Genomic DNA, 14,110 nt, shown 5'->3' with positions numbered 1-14,110 from the left:
CTTTCAGCCAGATAAACTAATTTGCTTAGTCATCTTCCTAGGAACTGGTACAGTGCTGTGTTTTAGTTTTAGTATGACAAGAATATTGATAACATAGTGATGTTTCGGTTGTTGCTAGGCAATGTGTATTATATTAAGACTAGTGATTTTTTAGCTTTCCATCCTCTGCCAGTGTGCAGGTGCACCTGAAAAAAACCAGAAAATAAGGAGGCTACAGTTGTCAGCAGAAACTGTAACTCAATGAGACAAGAAATCAAGGGCCTGCCTGTGTGGTGGACATGGAGAAAGAAACCAGGAAAGTGCTAGAAGACCACAAACCAAAAATCACCATTAGATCAAGGCATGAGAAGAGTGTGTGAGAGGTGGAGGCATAAGTCATAAGGGTATAATTGCCTGGGTTTTTTTTTGTTCTGGGTCTCTTTGAAAGTATTCAGCCTTCACTGACCTGATGCTGTATCTCTATTAAACCTGTTATTTTTATAAATCCAGTGTCTGAGATTCTGCTGCAGGAAAACCTAGGTCACGACTGAAGGAGAAGGAGGTGCCTGTGTCTGCAAAGAAAACCAGAAATGGGGTCCTTCTGAATATGGGGGTTTAATTGTAAAAATACTAATTGAAGGGGAAAGTCTGGAACAACTATAGTAATTTTCAAAACCTCAGATAATGATATAAAGTGGTTCAAAAGTATTTTGGGAAAGTATGCCTGTAGAAACATAGGAAATCAATGTTTTTTCTCAAATTTCTTCAAGTAGAAGAACAGTTTTAAGCAACTGCATGTAAGAAGAGAAATAGCATATGGAATATATTGTGGGGGATGGAAAAAGGAGAGGGAAATTACATTTTTTTGGAATATTTTTCCCAAAACATTTCTTTCATTTGACAGGTTATATGCCTTATAATACTTTCTTCCTAAAGCAATTTGCTTGGGCTAAACTCAAAGCAAAATACTCTTTCCTCTCAATGTTTGTGACACAAGGTACAATGATGAATTAAGTGTTTTGTAGATGAGAAGTACGAAGCACGAAGGGAAATGGTTCCCAAAGTAAAAACAGAACTGGGGAGGGGAATATCATTAAAAGACAAAAATAAATTTATCAGCTTACACAATACTTTTTATTCAGAAAATATAATTACGTTTATTTTTTATTATGCATTTTATACTAAGTTGATTCTAGTCAATGCTGTAAAAGTATATGTTAACTGTTTAATTGTGTGACAAAACTGTAATATTCTGTTTAGTCTATCTTAATTATTTACTGAAACTAAAGCATATTTTTCACATATCTTAGGCATTGTAGATTCTATCAAACATAGCACCATAGTTAACTTGAATTTAAACACTTGTCTGCTGCAAACTGCAAAGGTAAGCAGAACACTTACAGAATACCCACCTTAAAAAACTGCTAAATAGTCACCTGTAAAATATGTACCTAAAAAGTGTCATCACATATCAACTATATTGCAAACTGGGCCAAAACTTGGTCATCTTGTACTTGAAGACTCAAGAGTCTAACAAAGAAATAGAAACACAGTCAAGTTATATTCTAACTGTCTTAATGAACATATTTGGGAACCATCAAACATATTATTTGCCTTTAAGGATCCACTTCACAACCTCATTTTATTGGAAAGGAGAAATGCTGCCATAGCAGCTACTATACTAGCTCATCCACTCTTAAATGAGCTTGTAAAAGAGAAAAGACAGCAAGGGAACAAATTATAGAACTAGGAATATTGACATTCTCTTACAGTATCTAAAACTCGACCTTGCTTTATCTTTAAAAGGTCTCTCTCATTACCCATATCTAGTTCACCACAAAAAATCCACAGACACTAGGTGGAATAGGAAGGAATGAACTTGTAACAACCACCTGGTTAAGTTTCATCAACAACTGTATCATAATTATAGCCATTAAGTTACCCAGCTAAGGAAAAGTAATTAAAAAATAAATTGGTCTACAAAATCAATTTAGTTAAGTGGAGAAGGGTTTTCTCCAGCTCTACATTGAGCTCCTAAATCTAGATCTCCTCTATTTGAAAAAAGGAAAAGAGACAGCTTGTACAAAAGCTTCTGGAGATAACCCTTTCATTTGGGTGCATTGTAGTAACTGAGTCCTGCATCTCACAAAACCTTTAAAATATTTTAGGACTTCACCCTTCTATTGCAATAAAAGCCAATCAGGTGAAATACCACCCAATCTGTGTCTCAGCTAGAATACTACACGTTAGTGCGCAACAGTGCACTGGCTTTGCACCTAAGCTAGGTACTCTTTGTGTCAGGTGGAAAAGTTCAAAAGAGCAACTGGTACAAAGATAATAATGAAATTAACCCATCCATCTTCCACCGGCTTCATTCACATTGAACATTCACATGATGCAAAAACAGAAGTTACAGCACACCATACCAGTCACAACCATAAAATAAGAAGTTCAACTAAATTCAGACAAGGAATTAAGAAGTTTTCTAGTTTTGTCTGGACAGAGCTATAATCTGTTCTTCCATTTACACTGAAATTCTGTGAGATTATTCAATTGTTCAGTTCATCAGACTGCTTGGGGGCAGATCAAGAGAGACAACACAGTGGCACACATCTTAAGTCCTACAAAGTTGGGGTTTTTTGTTTGGTTTTTTTTTCACTAGGTTCCCAATTCAGCCAGTATGTTTCAGAGAAGAGGCTCAGCATATAATTTTCTGTCATTCAAAGGACAGAGGATAAATAAACATGTTTTGAAGAGATACAAATCCCAAACAGTTATGCAAATAACAACAGCCTTCTGTTGTTGAGTTAGCCATGCGACATTAACTTTTTCCTCCTATGTCCTTTGTCCCATTTATTAATTGCAGCTTTTGATTACTACCATGACATAATCAGCACTCCAAAGACAGGAAAGGGTCTATTTTTCTGTGAAATGTCTAGCATATTCAACAATCAGAACATAAATTCTCCTTTCTCTGCTTCTGCCCAGCAGTCTGATAACAGAGTTACTTAGCAACAGACGAAGCAATTGAACTGTGCTGCCTGATCCATACACATTTTACTGCAAAGTAACACTCACAAAGGCATTATTTAGCTGATGGTTGCCTCTGCCTAGATGTGTTTTTGAAGTGTAAAATCCATTAGTGTGAGGCAAGCCTATATGAAAACTCAACCATCATGTACTATCTGTAATGCACTACACATTTTGAAATTAACAGAAATTGCCTGTAAGAGTCACACACATGATTTTAAGTACTCTTAAAATCTCTTAAAAAGAGAAAGGAATAAACAAGAAAATGCAAAGTATAAGACTATTTATATTATTTACATGGATGCTACAGCAGTTGCTTAGAAGGGGAGGATAGGAGTCCTCTTTCCAGCATACTGACAATGTACGAACTTTAAATACACAGACCAAGCCCTTGTACGTCAAGTACAATTTTCTTGCCACAAAATATTTTGATTTCAGAGAATGAATACTTATTCATTCTGAAAATACACACACACACCAACACATATCTTCCCAAACCACCTTCTTCACCAGTGGAGCAGGAAGTAATATGTGCCACACCAAATATTAAGGAGATTTTTTAGAAGGGAGAAAAGTAACCCACAGAACTTGACAAACCATTTGCCAACCATGACTCCCTTTAAAGGCAATTCCACAACTAAACAATCCCTTTGTTTTTTTTATTTATTTTGGCATGTAAAAGTTTCTATTTTACAACTGCAGGAGAACTTCTTAAAAGTTGTCTTGGTTCATCATACAAAACTACACTGCCAGCAAGACCTTAAAGTCTCTTGTCCCTAGCAAAGGAAAAGCACAGCAGCTTCTTCAGCTTCATCATCTAATGGCATTGTTCAAGAGTTATTTTATTCTAAGGATTCAACACCCTGGAGTTCATAACAGCTTCAAAACTTATTTAATTTATACATATGACGATCTATGAATCTGAATTTTAATTTTACAGCGCAATACCAAGTTTACCCCATGACTTTTTCTTCCCCCTGAAAAATTAAAGATGGGCAGGAATTTAAGTACAATTAGATACTAAAAAAAGAAAGTAAATTCTTGAAACACTAGGCAAAAATTCATTTTTGGTAAGTCACTACACAAATTACCAGAAGGGGCAAAATTAAGAGAAATCTCCTATTTATTTGACAGCAAATATTTTTGTCTTATTTGCAATTAAAAATCAGTGTTATGTTTTCAACAATGAAGCAACCAAGTAGAGTGCAAGTTAAAAGCACATTTCACGACTGCCTTAAAAAGGATTAAAATACTTCCTATATTCCATTTCAACTAGGAACTTCGATGGTATTTCAGATACTAAAACCACAAAGTCTTTAAGTGCTAATAACTGCAACAACAACTTCTTAGGTTACCTTTCACACTATAAAGATAGTAAAAACTTCAATGATGAGAACTCTAAGATGCATTGACAAGGAAAGCTCAGTTAATAGCTTGCCTCCAAATTTTTCAGTGATCAAGTACTTATGCAGACATTTAAACACACTACTTTCTTAATTACAATTAAGCCATCTGTTACATGCAACTATGTAAATCTTGAAGGTTTTCCTCTTCCTTTCAAAGACAGGGTTAATTAATTTTAAAAAGTGGGTTAATTAATTTTAATTAATCCACCTTTCTCTTTCCAGAGAAGGAGGGAAGATGTTTTTCCTTCCAGACTTCTCAGATCATTTATTTTTCTTTTTAATAATTAAAGGTTTTTATGTATTAAGGTAAGAAGGACTAACTTTGACCGTATTCAAGATTATGTTTCAATACAAGAGGAGGGGCGTGCCCTTTTTCTGCATTTAAACTACAGACAAATCAGTTTAGGTCTCTATCTCCTATTTTTCAACTGTCTACAGCTCTGATCAAAACCAATAACTGGCTACCTTTTTCCTTCTTTGTTGATTTGAGAATGGTTTATATTTAAAAAAAATCTTGAGCATTACAATTTCTTTGTATTTTTGAAGCTAAATATAAAATGATTCTTGAATACAAGGTATGCTGTTTTCTTACAAACACAATTTATTTTTTCCAATTCAGCCCTTTTGAAACAAAGGTTATAACCACAATGTTAGCTAACAGTTAAAAATTCAACTTCAAGCAAGTTTTACTTTCTTGCAAGAAATAAATGTTTCAAAATAAAATGAAACTTAGAAAAACCTTAAGTCAGTGTTCTGCTATACCATTTGCAAGCCACTCTATCTACATTAGAAACCATCATTTCAAGACTGCTTAGAATTAGGACACAAGATTGCTTTGTTACTCCCTCTACTAGCATAGGCACACTACTCCATCCTGATGAGAAAGTGACATATTTCAACAAAATATTATCAGAGTGTATCACTTGTAGTGAAGAACCCAAGCTCCAAAAATCTTCTAGCTGTTTGCACTTTTTACTGCACTTGTAGAAACAAAATAAACATTCTATATGAACTGTTTTCCTATACAAACCACACACCTCCCAAACAATTACTCATGAAATATCATGTTAAAAACAAGAAGTTAATACATTTAGCTTAACTTATATTTTGCATCATCTTCTGTGCCATCTCTGCAAAACTGCAATTTTCACAGCCAGAAACATTTTTAAGCAATCCACTTACAAAAAGCAGCCATTCTAAAGAAAATTTTTAAAATATAAAGAGCAAGAGAAAGCTTTGACAATCAAAAAATGCCTTGGGAAGAACAAAATCATGATATGTACTTACTAATTTGTTTTCTTGCATATATATTCTTTGCAGCTTCAAACAGCCTTTAGCTATAATGATCATTCCTTCATCTGAGATCTTGTAACATTGCCCAAAATGTATGTCTTTCAATTCCCTGCATTTTGAGCCGAGCTGCAATTAATGAAATCATAGTGAAAAAAACAACAACAGAATTTGACTGAAATGAAGAGATGGGAGAAAAGATTTTTTTCTGCTTCTCCACCCCCCATTAAAAATTATCTTTCTTTTCAGGCTTTGAAACACTGTATGCAAACTAGAAAGATTCTAATTACATACATAACAAAATAAAGTTGCTAACTACAGTCAACTAAATGGAGCTATCAGCACCACATAAGAACTAAGTTATTTACTGTGTGTACAGGTAGTTAACAATGCCTTTATGCTCAACAGCTTATTTGATTTGCTCTAACTCCTAAATGCTCCTTTAACACTCTCTGAGAGTTGATGAAAGCCCCTTGCACATCCAACAAATAAAGATCTTAGTCACCTTCAACATTCACGAAGCAAAAACAGTTACTTAAACACAGGTTTTGAATAGCAACCAAGCTCAGGAAAATTGAATCCAACAGAAGTGAAGTATAGGATGTCAAACCGCACATTTAACTACAAAAGTGATCATTCAATCCCTGGGTATTAAAAAGAATAAAAAAGTAGATGCAGTCTCTAGAAAACAGCATTTATTGTACCAAAAAAAAGTCTCCATACACCAACTTTTAAAATAGAAGATTTTTCGTCATTTTAATTAAATCCTATGAAAGGGTATCTTCTTCTTCTTGCTAAACTGAAATATGCTAAGTTTTCAGAAGGAGTCTGTGGAATGGATGGTTACCTGCTTCAGTCCTTCATCAGTGAGTCTGTCTTGATTGCCCACATGCACTTTCTGAAGAAGAGGACACTGAGAGGCAACTGCAATAATAGAGGTGTCAGAAAGCTGTTTACACCTGTAGGCAGTATATCTTAAGAGCCCAGGACATTTAATTGCTAATATGCATACTCCTGTATCAGATACATTGCGGCAATCAGAAATATTGATTTCAGTAATATTCTGGCTTCTTGATGCTATTTTTTCCAACAGCTCATCAGTGACCTGCAAAGAAAAAACAAATACTCACATATAACTTCTTCCATAAAAATCTTTAATGTCACTAGGACAAAAATGGCTGTTTGTAAGATGCATCTCCATGAGCATAGGAAAAATGAAACTACACCTCCTTTACAAATACTACCTATGGCTGAATATTTTACCGCAACTGGTTTGTTTCAGAGGGGTGGGGCGGGCTGATGGTTTTGATAGAATATGATCAATTGGGGGAAAGCCAGTTCTGACATACTATGTAGGCTCTAGGTAGATGGCTTCATGATAAAGCTTACAGAGGGAGAGGCAACAGCAAGACAAGTACAGAAAATATGGGCAGCTGCAGGAATTTATGTCACCACAAAAAGAATCCCAAATGGCTGCCCAGCTTGACAGAAGTTCTCAAGTACCAGACTGAGCTCCAGAGTTAGAAGGGTAACCACAGACCTACTTCTCTTTCTAGCCATGAACAGACTATCTGTGATGTCCAGGTATTTAGAAAGATAAATTACTTGTTGGTAGATTTGCCTTATTAAAGTTTAGGGCTTGATGTGCCTCAGTGACCTCAGCTCCTAGGAAAGGTTAAAGCTTGGAGAGAGTAATGTACTACTGACAGTGGTCACAAAGAATGCAGAATTCATAGACCACAATGACATTTGGCAGAACTTCTTAGATAAGGAAGAAACTAACAAAGCAAACTCAGCAACTGTGTTGAATCAACTCCAACTGAGTTGTTGGAGTAAAAGGCAATTCTGGCAAGGAGATACAGCAAACAACCACAGACCACCAACCCAAAAAGCCAGAAAGACTGAGTATGTGGACTAATTAGCATAAGAAGTGCAGGAGTCATTTAACCAACAGAAGGTACAATATCAACTAATAACAGAACTATGTAACTTGCAGCCACCAAACATTACTGCCTTTGTTTATTGAAATATATGTGATTTCATACTGATAATCATTTGTGCCCTATGGCAATTGTGTTAGCCTTCATTCTATTATATTTCTTCCTTGTAGTAATGCTGTATGAAAGGGCAGTGTTTCAATGCCTTAAAACTTTTCTTTTTTTCATTTTAATATACTAGCAGGTATGCTCCATTTAATCAAAGGGAGAACTGTTGAGGAATACAGTCAGCGCAAATAGCTCAGGGTGTAGCTGAGCTCTAGGTGGCACAGCCAGCAGCAAAAGGCCATGAACTGGTGCCAGCCCTTTGTACAACAAAGGCCACAAGAGACCTGTGGCACAGCCAGGTGAGGGACACTCTGAAATACAGCAGGAGCCAAGAGGCCCCAGATGTACCCATGCACAGACTGTGAGGGTATAAAAGCACAGGGACCCTTTGTCGGGTCCCTCCTCCTCCAGCCTGAGGTGTTATTCTACTGTTGCACAACGATTACATTGTTTTAAGGACCCTGAGACTCTGCTCTGGGAAATCTGAAGGCAGTAAGGAAAGTGGTCTGACTGTGTGGGGTGTGCAGGGAGCCAAGCAGGGCATCCATCACCTCCTTGGGGCCACTGCCGCAGAGGGGCTTCGGTCCCAAGCAGATGTGCCAGTGTGGCTGACAGAGCAGCCCCTGGGTGGTCAGACAGCAAAGTTTCCTTATCACCTTTGTAAAGAAACATTCCATCCATTTTGTATCTATACACATTGTAGTCAGCAAAATGAATAATTTTAAAAGAAGACAATCCTACAAAGGACCATTCAGAAATATTTACCCATGACTTGGCATAGACAAGATTTAGCTTTACCCAAAGAGGGTAAGAGAGTTACATGAATCCCTTTAGATTTTTACCTTATACAGCTGAGGAGCAGAATTTGTTGCATTCAATATGGTTTTCATTTGTAGCAAGTCAGATCTTTTTTCTTGCTCTTTCATCAGGCAGGTGTTAAAATTTAAAAGAACTGGGCTAGTTTTGCCTAGGGTAGAATTTTCTTTATAGTGACTAGTATGCAACTATGTTTTGGATTTGTACTGGCTTTCTTATTGCTGAACAGGGATTGCACAGAGCCAAGGCTTTTTCTGCTTTTCACTTGGCCACACTAGCAAAGAGGCTGGGAGGTTGGGAGGGAACACAGCCAGGACAGGTGACCCCCATCTGATCAAAGGGATATTCCAGACCATGTGGCATCACAGTCAGTGTATAAGTCAGTCAGTCAGTGAGGAGAAGAAGGAGGAAGGGGCGGGGGATGTTGAGGGGACATTTCCACTGATAGGGTCTGTCTTCTCAAGTCATTGAGAAGTGTCTTCTCAAGTGTGATGGGGCCTTGCTCTGCTGGGGATGCCTGCCAGCTGATAGGAAGCAGTGAATTAATTCTTTGCCTTGTTCTTAATTCTTATTTTATTATTATGCGTGTGTAATTTTGCTTTCATTATTAAACTCTTTAAACTCATTAATTATGTAGCTTTTATTCTTCCAGTTCTCTCTTCAACCCTACTGGTGGGGGAGTGAGGAAGGGGCTGCCCGGGCCTTGACTGCGGTCTGGGATTTAAACCACAACAAAGACAAATTGCAAAGAAAAAAAAATCCTTCTTCAAATGCAACCGTCCAGTTGTTATTTCTCTGCACTCTGTATTTTCATTAAACGCTCAAGGTGCAGTTTATAAACCCCACAAGTCAGTATTCAACAAGAAACCCAAGGGCAGTGGCCAAAGAGTACTGGCGTCCCTAAAGCTTTCCAATGAGGGAAGTTACCCTGTACAACTTAAGGCTAGGCTCCTAGAGATCTCACTAAATTAAACCCACAAATATTTAATTGTAGGATCAGCTAAAAACCAAAAAGACCCAAAATACTGAAAACAAAAAAACAAACACAGTCTCATTTCTAATGAGTAGGAGCCATACCAGCTGAAGAATACAATAAAGAAAATTTGTTAAAACAAACAGAGCAAACACTACATATGTGACCACTCTTCCAACTAGAGCATTCCCAGAAATGCTCACGTTTGTCTTTAAGACATCTCATCTCACAGCTCCAGACTACCTGATGCAGAATTGAGACAGATAACCCACAACGCATTTCAAATAGCACTTGTGCTCACACTGTTTCATAACTGATCTCAGACAAAATATACTATATTTAAAGGAAGCCATCCCATCCAGATATTTTCAGCGAATAACAGAAAAATCTGTGCAACTATACATATCACCATTTTATGTATTTCTTTTGTTTACCCCTGGTCAAAAGTACAAGTTCCAAGAACAAATTCTGAGTCATGAAGACAATTATTCCACAATGATATTTTCATACCTGCTGACGACTACTGAGATCCAGTTGCTTCCAAAACTGAAAATCTAAACAGAGATCACGCCAATATTTACAGACTAATGACACTGAAAGGCAACGTTCATTCAGAGATAAGTTGGAAAATATCTGTAAAGAAAGAAAAAATAAATTTGTCACATGTAATCATATTTTAGAGACAGAAATATTTTATTATCAATACATCTTGTAAAAGACAGAAAAGTATTAGCATGAATTATAATACACAATTTACAACTTGCCCCCTCCTTGATTAGTCAGAAACAATAACAACAAAACCTACATCCCAGAAGAATTGACAATATTAGTAAATCATATTAGCATAACCAACAATAGAATATATCCTAAGTACTCATTTCATAGGCTAAGTTTCAGAAGTGCTTCTGAGATGGCACACCTAAAGAATTACAAATTAGCTCAGTGTTATTTGCAAGCCATTTAAAAAGTGCTTTCATTCCTATCCTGGAAGGGATGGGAAACCTTTCTTTTTATTTTCTAACTGAACTGGTAAGAAGAGTCTTAAAGGTATTAAAACATCAGATCTTCTGGGAAGGGGGCATGGGATGGTAGAGTAAATTAGCAAAGTCAATCAGCGTCATAGAAGAGAACTGAAGCACAAACTTATCTTTTTATACCCCAAGGTTTTGAGCACTATAGCAGCTGGCAAAAAAGAATAAACTGTAACTTTATAGCGGGACCATAAATTGCCATAGCATGTATTACATTCATCCCTTTCTTAAAAACACTGTTGTTTATTAATAAATAGAAAAAGAGGGTCTGTCAAGAGTTCACATGAAGGTACCCTGTCAGCACAAATGAACCTAAATCTACATGTGATCCTATAATGAGAAAAGGCAGTAGTGGCATTATGCCTACATGGGAGTACAGACTGCAAAACATTAAAAAGTCGTCCCACTGATCTGAGGACATCAAGTACTAAATAAAAGTACTACTGCCCATCTCAGTCAATTTTCTCAAGAAAATATGAAAACACTGAAGAGTGTCCATAGGAAAGCACTGAAATCTAGCAAACATGAAAACATTCAAGGAAACTACTAGTCCTGTTTAGCCAAGGAAAATGGATGGCAAACAGAGGGGGGAAAAAAAGAAGGAATAATGAAGCATTGAACTATAATGGTAACTTAAAGAACTTTGTTCATTGAGTGGTCTTTGAACAGACAAGACGAACGAACTGTCAAGATTAACAACCATAAACTGTACCCCTTGTTCAAGGGGATGGCTTATCCCAAGAGTTTTAAATATGTATATCCCAACAAGACACCTTGACAAAGCAGAGCTGTAATAAGAGAGAAGGGGGTCAAATTTATGATGTACATGCTTGCAAGATTTATCATTCTCCTCTTTTTCTAGCTATGAGAAGCTTGCAATCTCTTACGCAATACTCCTCAGTGTTGAAGAACTGTGCATGAACCCCATTTCCCCGCAGGCCTTTGCTTGGCTATTATCAGAGTCAGTGTCTGCTTCTCATTAGGCAGCCAGTTAAACACAGCAGACAGAAGAGCAAACAATCACTGCCTCGTTTCTCCCTGCAGTCCTTGTCTCTATTCGTGAAACCATGCACAGGACCAGGAGGTGGCTGCAATCAGCAGTAGAAAAAATACCATCACCCTCAGTCAAGCAGAAAGAAAGCACTGAATAGTAAGTGGTAATTTAGCATCTGACATTTCCAGCAAAAGTGTAATTCTAAACATGAGAAAAGGTGACAGTCTGATGATGCTCAGTAATTCTAAGTTAGTAAGAGCAGCAGGAAACTTGAATTCCTGCTACCAGCATGAAACAGAAGACTGAATCTTTTAACAGTTAAAAAAACCTTAGAATAGAACAAAGCAACATGATCCACATTATGTTTAGACAAACATTTGACTGACTCCAATTAATATTAACAAAAGATATCAAGGTTTGCATTATAAAATACTTCAACTAATCTTTACTCAAGTGAGAAATAAATATGTTTATTTGTGGAAATACCACCTTTGAGAAACCAAAGCTAGCAGTACTGAAGAACATAGTAAACCTCGTAAAGACCATTGCAAATACAGCTGCCACTGTTAAAATGAAAGCACATAAATAATTTCTGTATTTTATTTTGTTTATCCTGGGTTTGCATGGCTAGGTTTTGAGATTTGGGGGGCTACAAAGGCAGCACCTCTGAGAAGCTGCTAGAACCTTCCCTCCAGTGTCAGCTAGCACCCAAGATGGACCCAAAGTGGCTGAAGCTAAGATGGTCAGTGATGGCAGTAGCACCTCTGGAATAACATAAAAAGGAGAAAAAAAATGTCATTGAGAAGAAGTAAGTTGTGAGTAGAGACAGAGTGATGAAGAAGGAGGAGCAGAAACAAGGTATGATGAACTGACTGTAATTCCTACTCTGGTCCACCGGTACAGCTGGGGGAAGGAGGGAGAAAATGTGAGTGCAGTTAAGCCAAGGAAAGAAAAAACAGTTAGGAAATATGTAGGTTTTACTTCTCATTATCCTACTCTGATTTGATTGGTAATAAATTCAACCAATTTCCCTGTGGGATTCACATTCTCTGAACCTGAGAGAAGCAGTGAGAGAAGCAGAGAAAAGAATGATCAATTCTTATCTCATTTGCTTCTCCTGTGTTGTGCCAAAGTAGAATGCAATATGGAGACTGTTTACCTAAAGTGATGGTGTTTTGTTTCCTTGGCCTGTCAGGGCCAAGCGCGTGTCCAGACTGTTGATCAGGAGACAGTCACAAAATTCAGTGGAGTTGGCTGCTTGCGCAGTTTTGGTTCAGATGTAGTGTAATATAGTATAGAATAACATAGTATAATAAAGTAATTAATTCACCTTCTGATATCATGAAGTCAGATGCATCATTCTTCCCTGCGTCAGGGAACCCTTCATAATCCGATATTTCCCCAAGTTCAGTCTGTTTTGCCCATGACAGCAATCACTGAGTGATCCCTCCCTGTCCTTAATTCATTACCCTCTCCTTATGTTTTCTCTAACCAATCAAGGAGGGGAGTGCCAGGGCTTTGGAGGGGAGCCCAGTGTCCAGCCAGGATCAACCCACCACGCTACCATCCCACTAAAAGCTGAAAGCCCATACAAATCACAGACCTACTGCTAAGCTGCTTCTCCTGCATGAAGCAGCTGTAGCAACAACAAAACAAAAAAGAAACAAGTTTGATTAAGTACTTGACACAAACAGTACTGCTGCATAGAAAATATTCTTTAAAATATCCAAAAGCATTTGTAGTAATGCTTTACTTCATGCTGTAATTAAGTCTAGAAGCAGAGACAATTAAGGAGTACAGGTACTGCAAACTGACTTCTCAGAAAACAGTGAGGCCACCAGGATGAGAAGAGAGACCCAAATCGTTGAAGAAGTCCCAGCCTGCATAAGAGTAGCCATGTAAGTTACATAAGCGGTATGTGTTCAAAAACAAGGTCTTGCCAGTTTTGTTATCTACAGTAGCTCTAAAAGTTCCAGCTATAAAAGGATTCTGAATAATGCCATGTAAAACAACAGCTCATCTTCAGAGCTTGCAATTGCTAAAAGATGATATATTGAATTACAAAAGATGACATATTGAATTACACTAAATTGAATTTACAAACAAGGACTATACACATCCCAGGTGGTGGCACATCACCTTTATATTAAGTGATTAGCTGAGCTACTGATTAAAATACTACACTGGTACATAAAACAGTTCTACTCACTTTGATGACTTCACCACCCTTTAATTCAGTATTGCTCTCTAGACACACACTGATATTGTGGCTTAAATTTTCTAGTTCCCAAGGATGTATAAATACAGCTGAAAGCTAAAACCATTCCTACCCACAAGCCTGTTCATTTAACTCCCGCTTATGACAGATAATTTGGATGGCAATGGTTCTACTACTTAGCACATTTAATTCCTGAGGATTGTACTCAAACATCCTTCATATCGACCATTCAGTTTGCTCCCCCCTCAACTGTCTAATCCCTCTTCCAAACACCAGAATATCCTTCAGCACAGTACAGGAAAAAAAAATGTAATAGCTTTTTATAGAA

At 37.2% G+C, this 14,110-nt stretch overlaps 1 protein-coding gene across 2 annotated transcripts in view; it reads right to left on the bottom strand.

Moving 5' to 3' along the window:
• FBXL17 (F-box and leucine rich repeat protein 17) overlaps positions 1–14,110 on the bottom strand; it is a 32,696-nt gene that overhangs the window by 6,997 nt on the left and 11,589 nt on the right. The window contains exons 2-5 of one of the 2 annotated variants that reach the window (XM_041475262.1): positions 10,050–10,172; positions 6,553–6,810; positions 5,703–5,834; positions 84–185 (exon numbers count right to left, since the gene is read on the bottom strand). In XM_041475262.1, the coding sequence (XP_041331196.1) occupies positions 129–185; positions 5,703–5,834; positions 6,553–6,810; positions 10,050–10,172 (570 nt within the window). In that variant the 3' untranslated portion in view covers positions 84–128. Of the gene's footprint in view, positions 1–83; positions 186–5,702; positions 5,835–6,552; positions 6,811–10,049; positions 10,173–14,110 lie in introns of those variants that run through there. The other variant, XM_041475263.1, reaches the window with a different exon arrangement.

This window comes from Pyrgilauda ruficollis, unplaced genomic scaffold (assembly GCF_017590135.1).
Source record: "Pyrgilauda ruficollis isolate IOZ18807 unplaced genomic scaffold, ASM1759013v1 scaffold346, whole genome shotgun sequence".
Lineage (NCBI taxonomy): Eukaryota > Metazoa > Chordata > Aves > Passeriformes > Passeridae > Pyrgilauda > Pyrgilauda ruficollis.
This window is presented reverse-complemented; position numbering and strand designations above follow the sequence as displayed.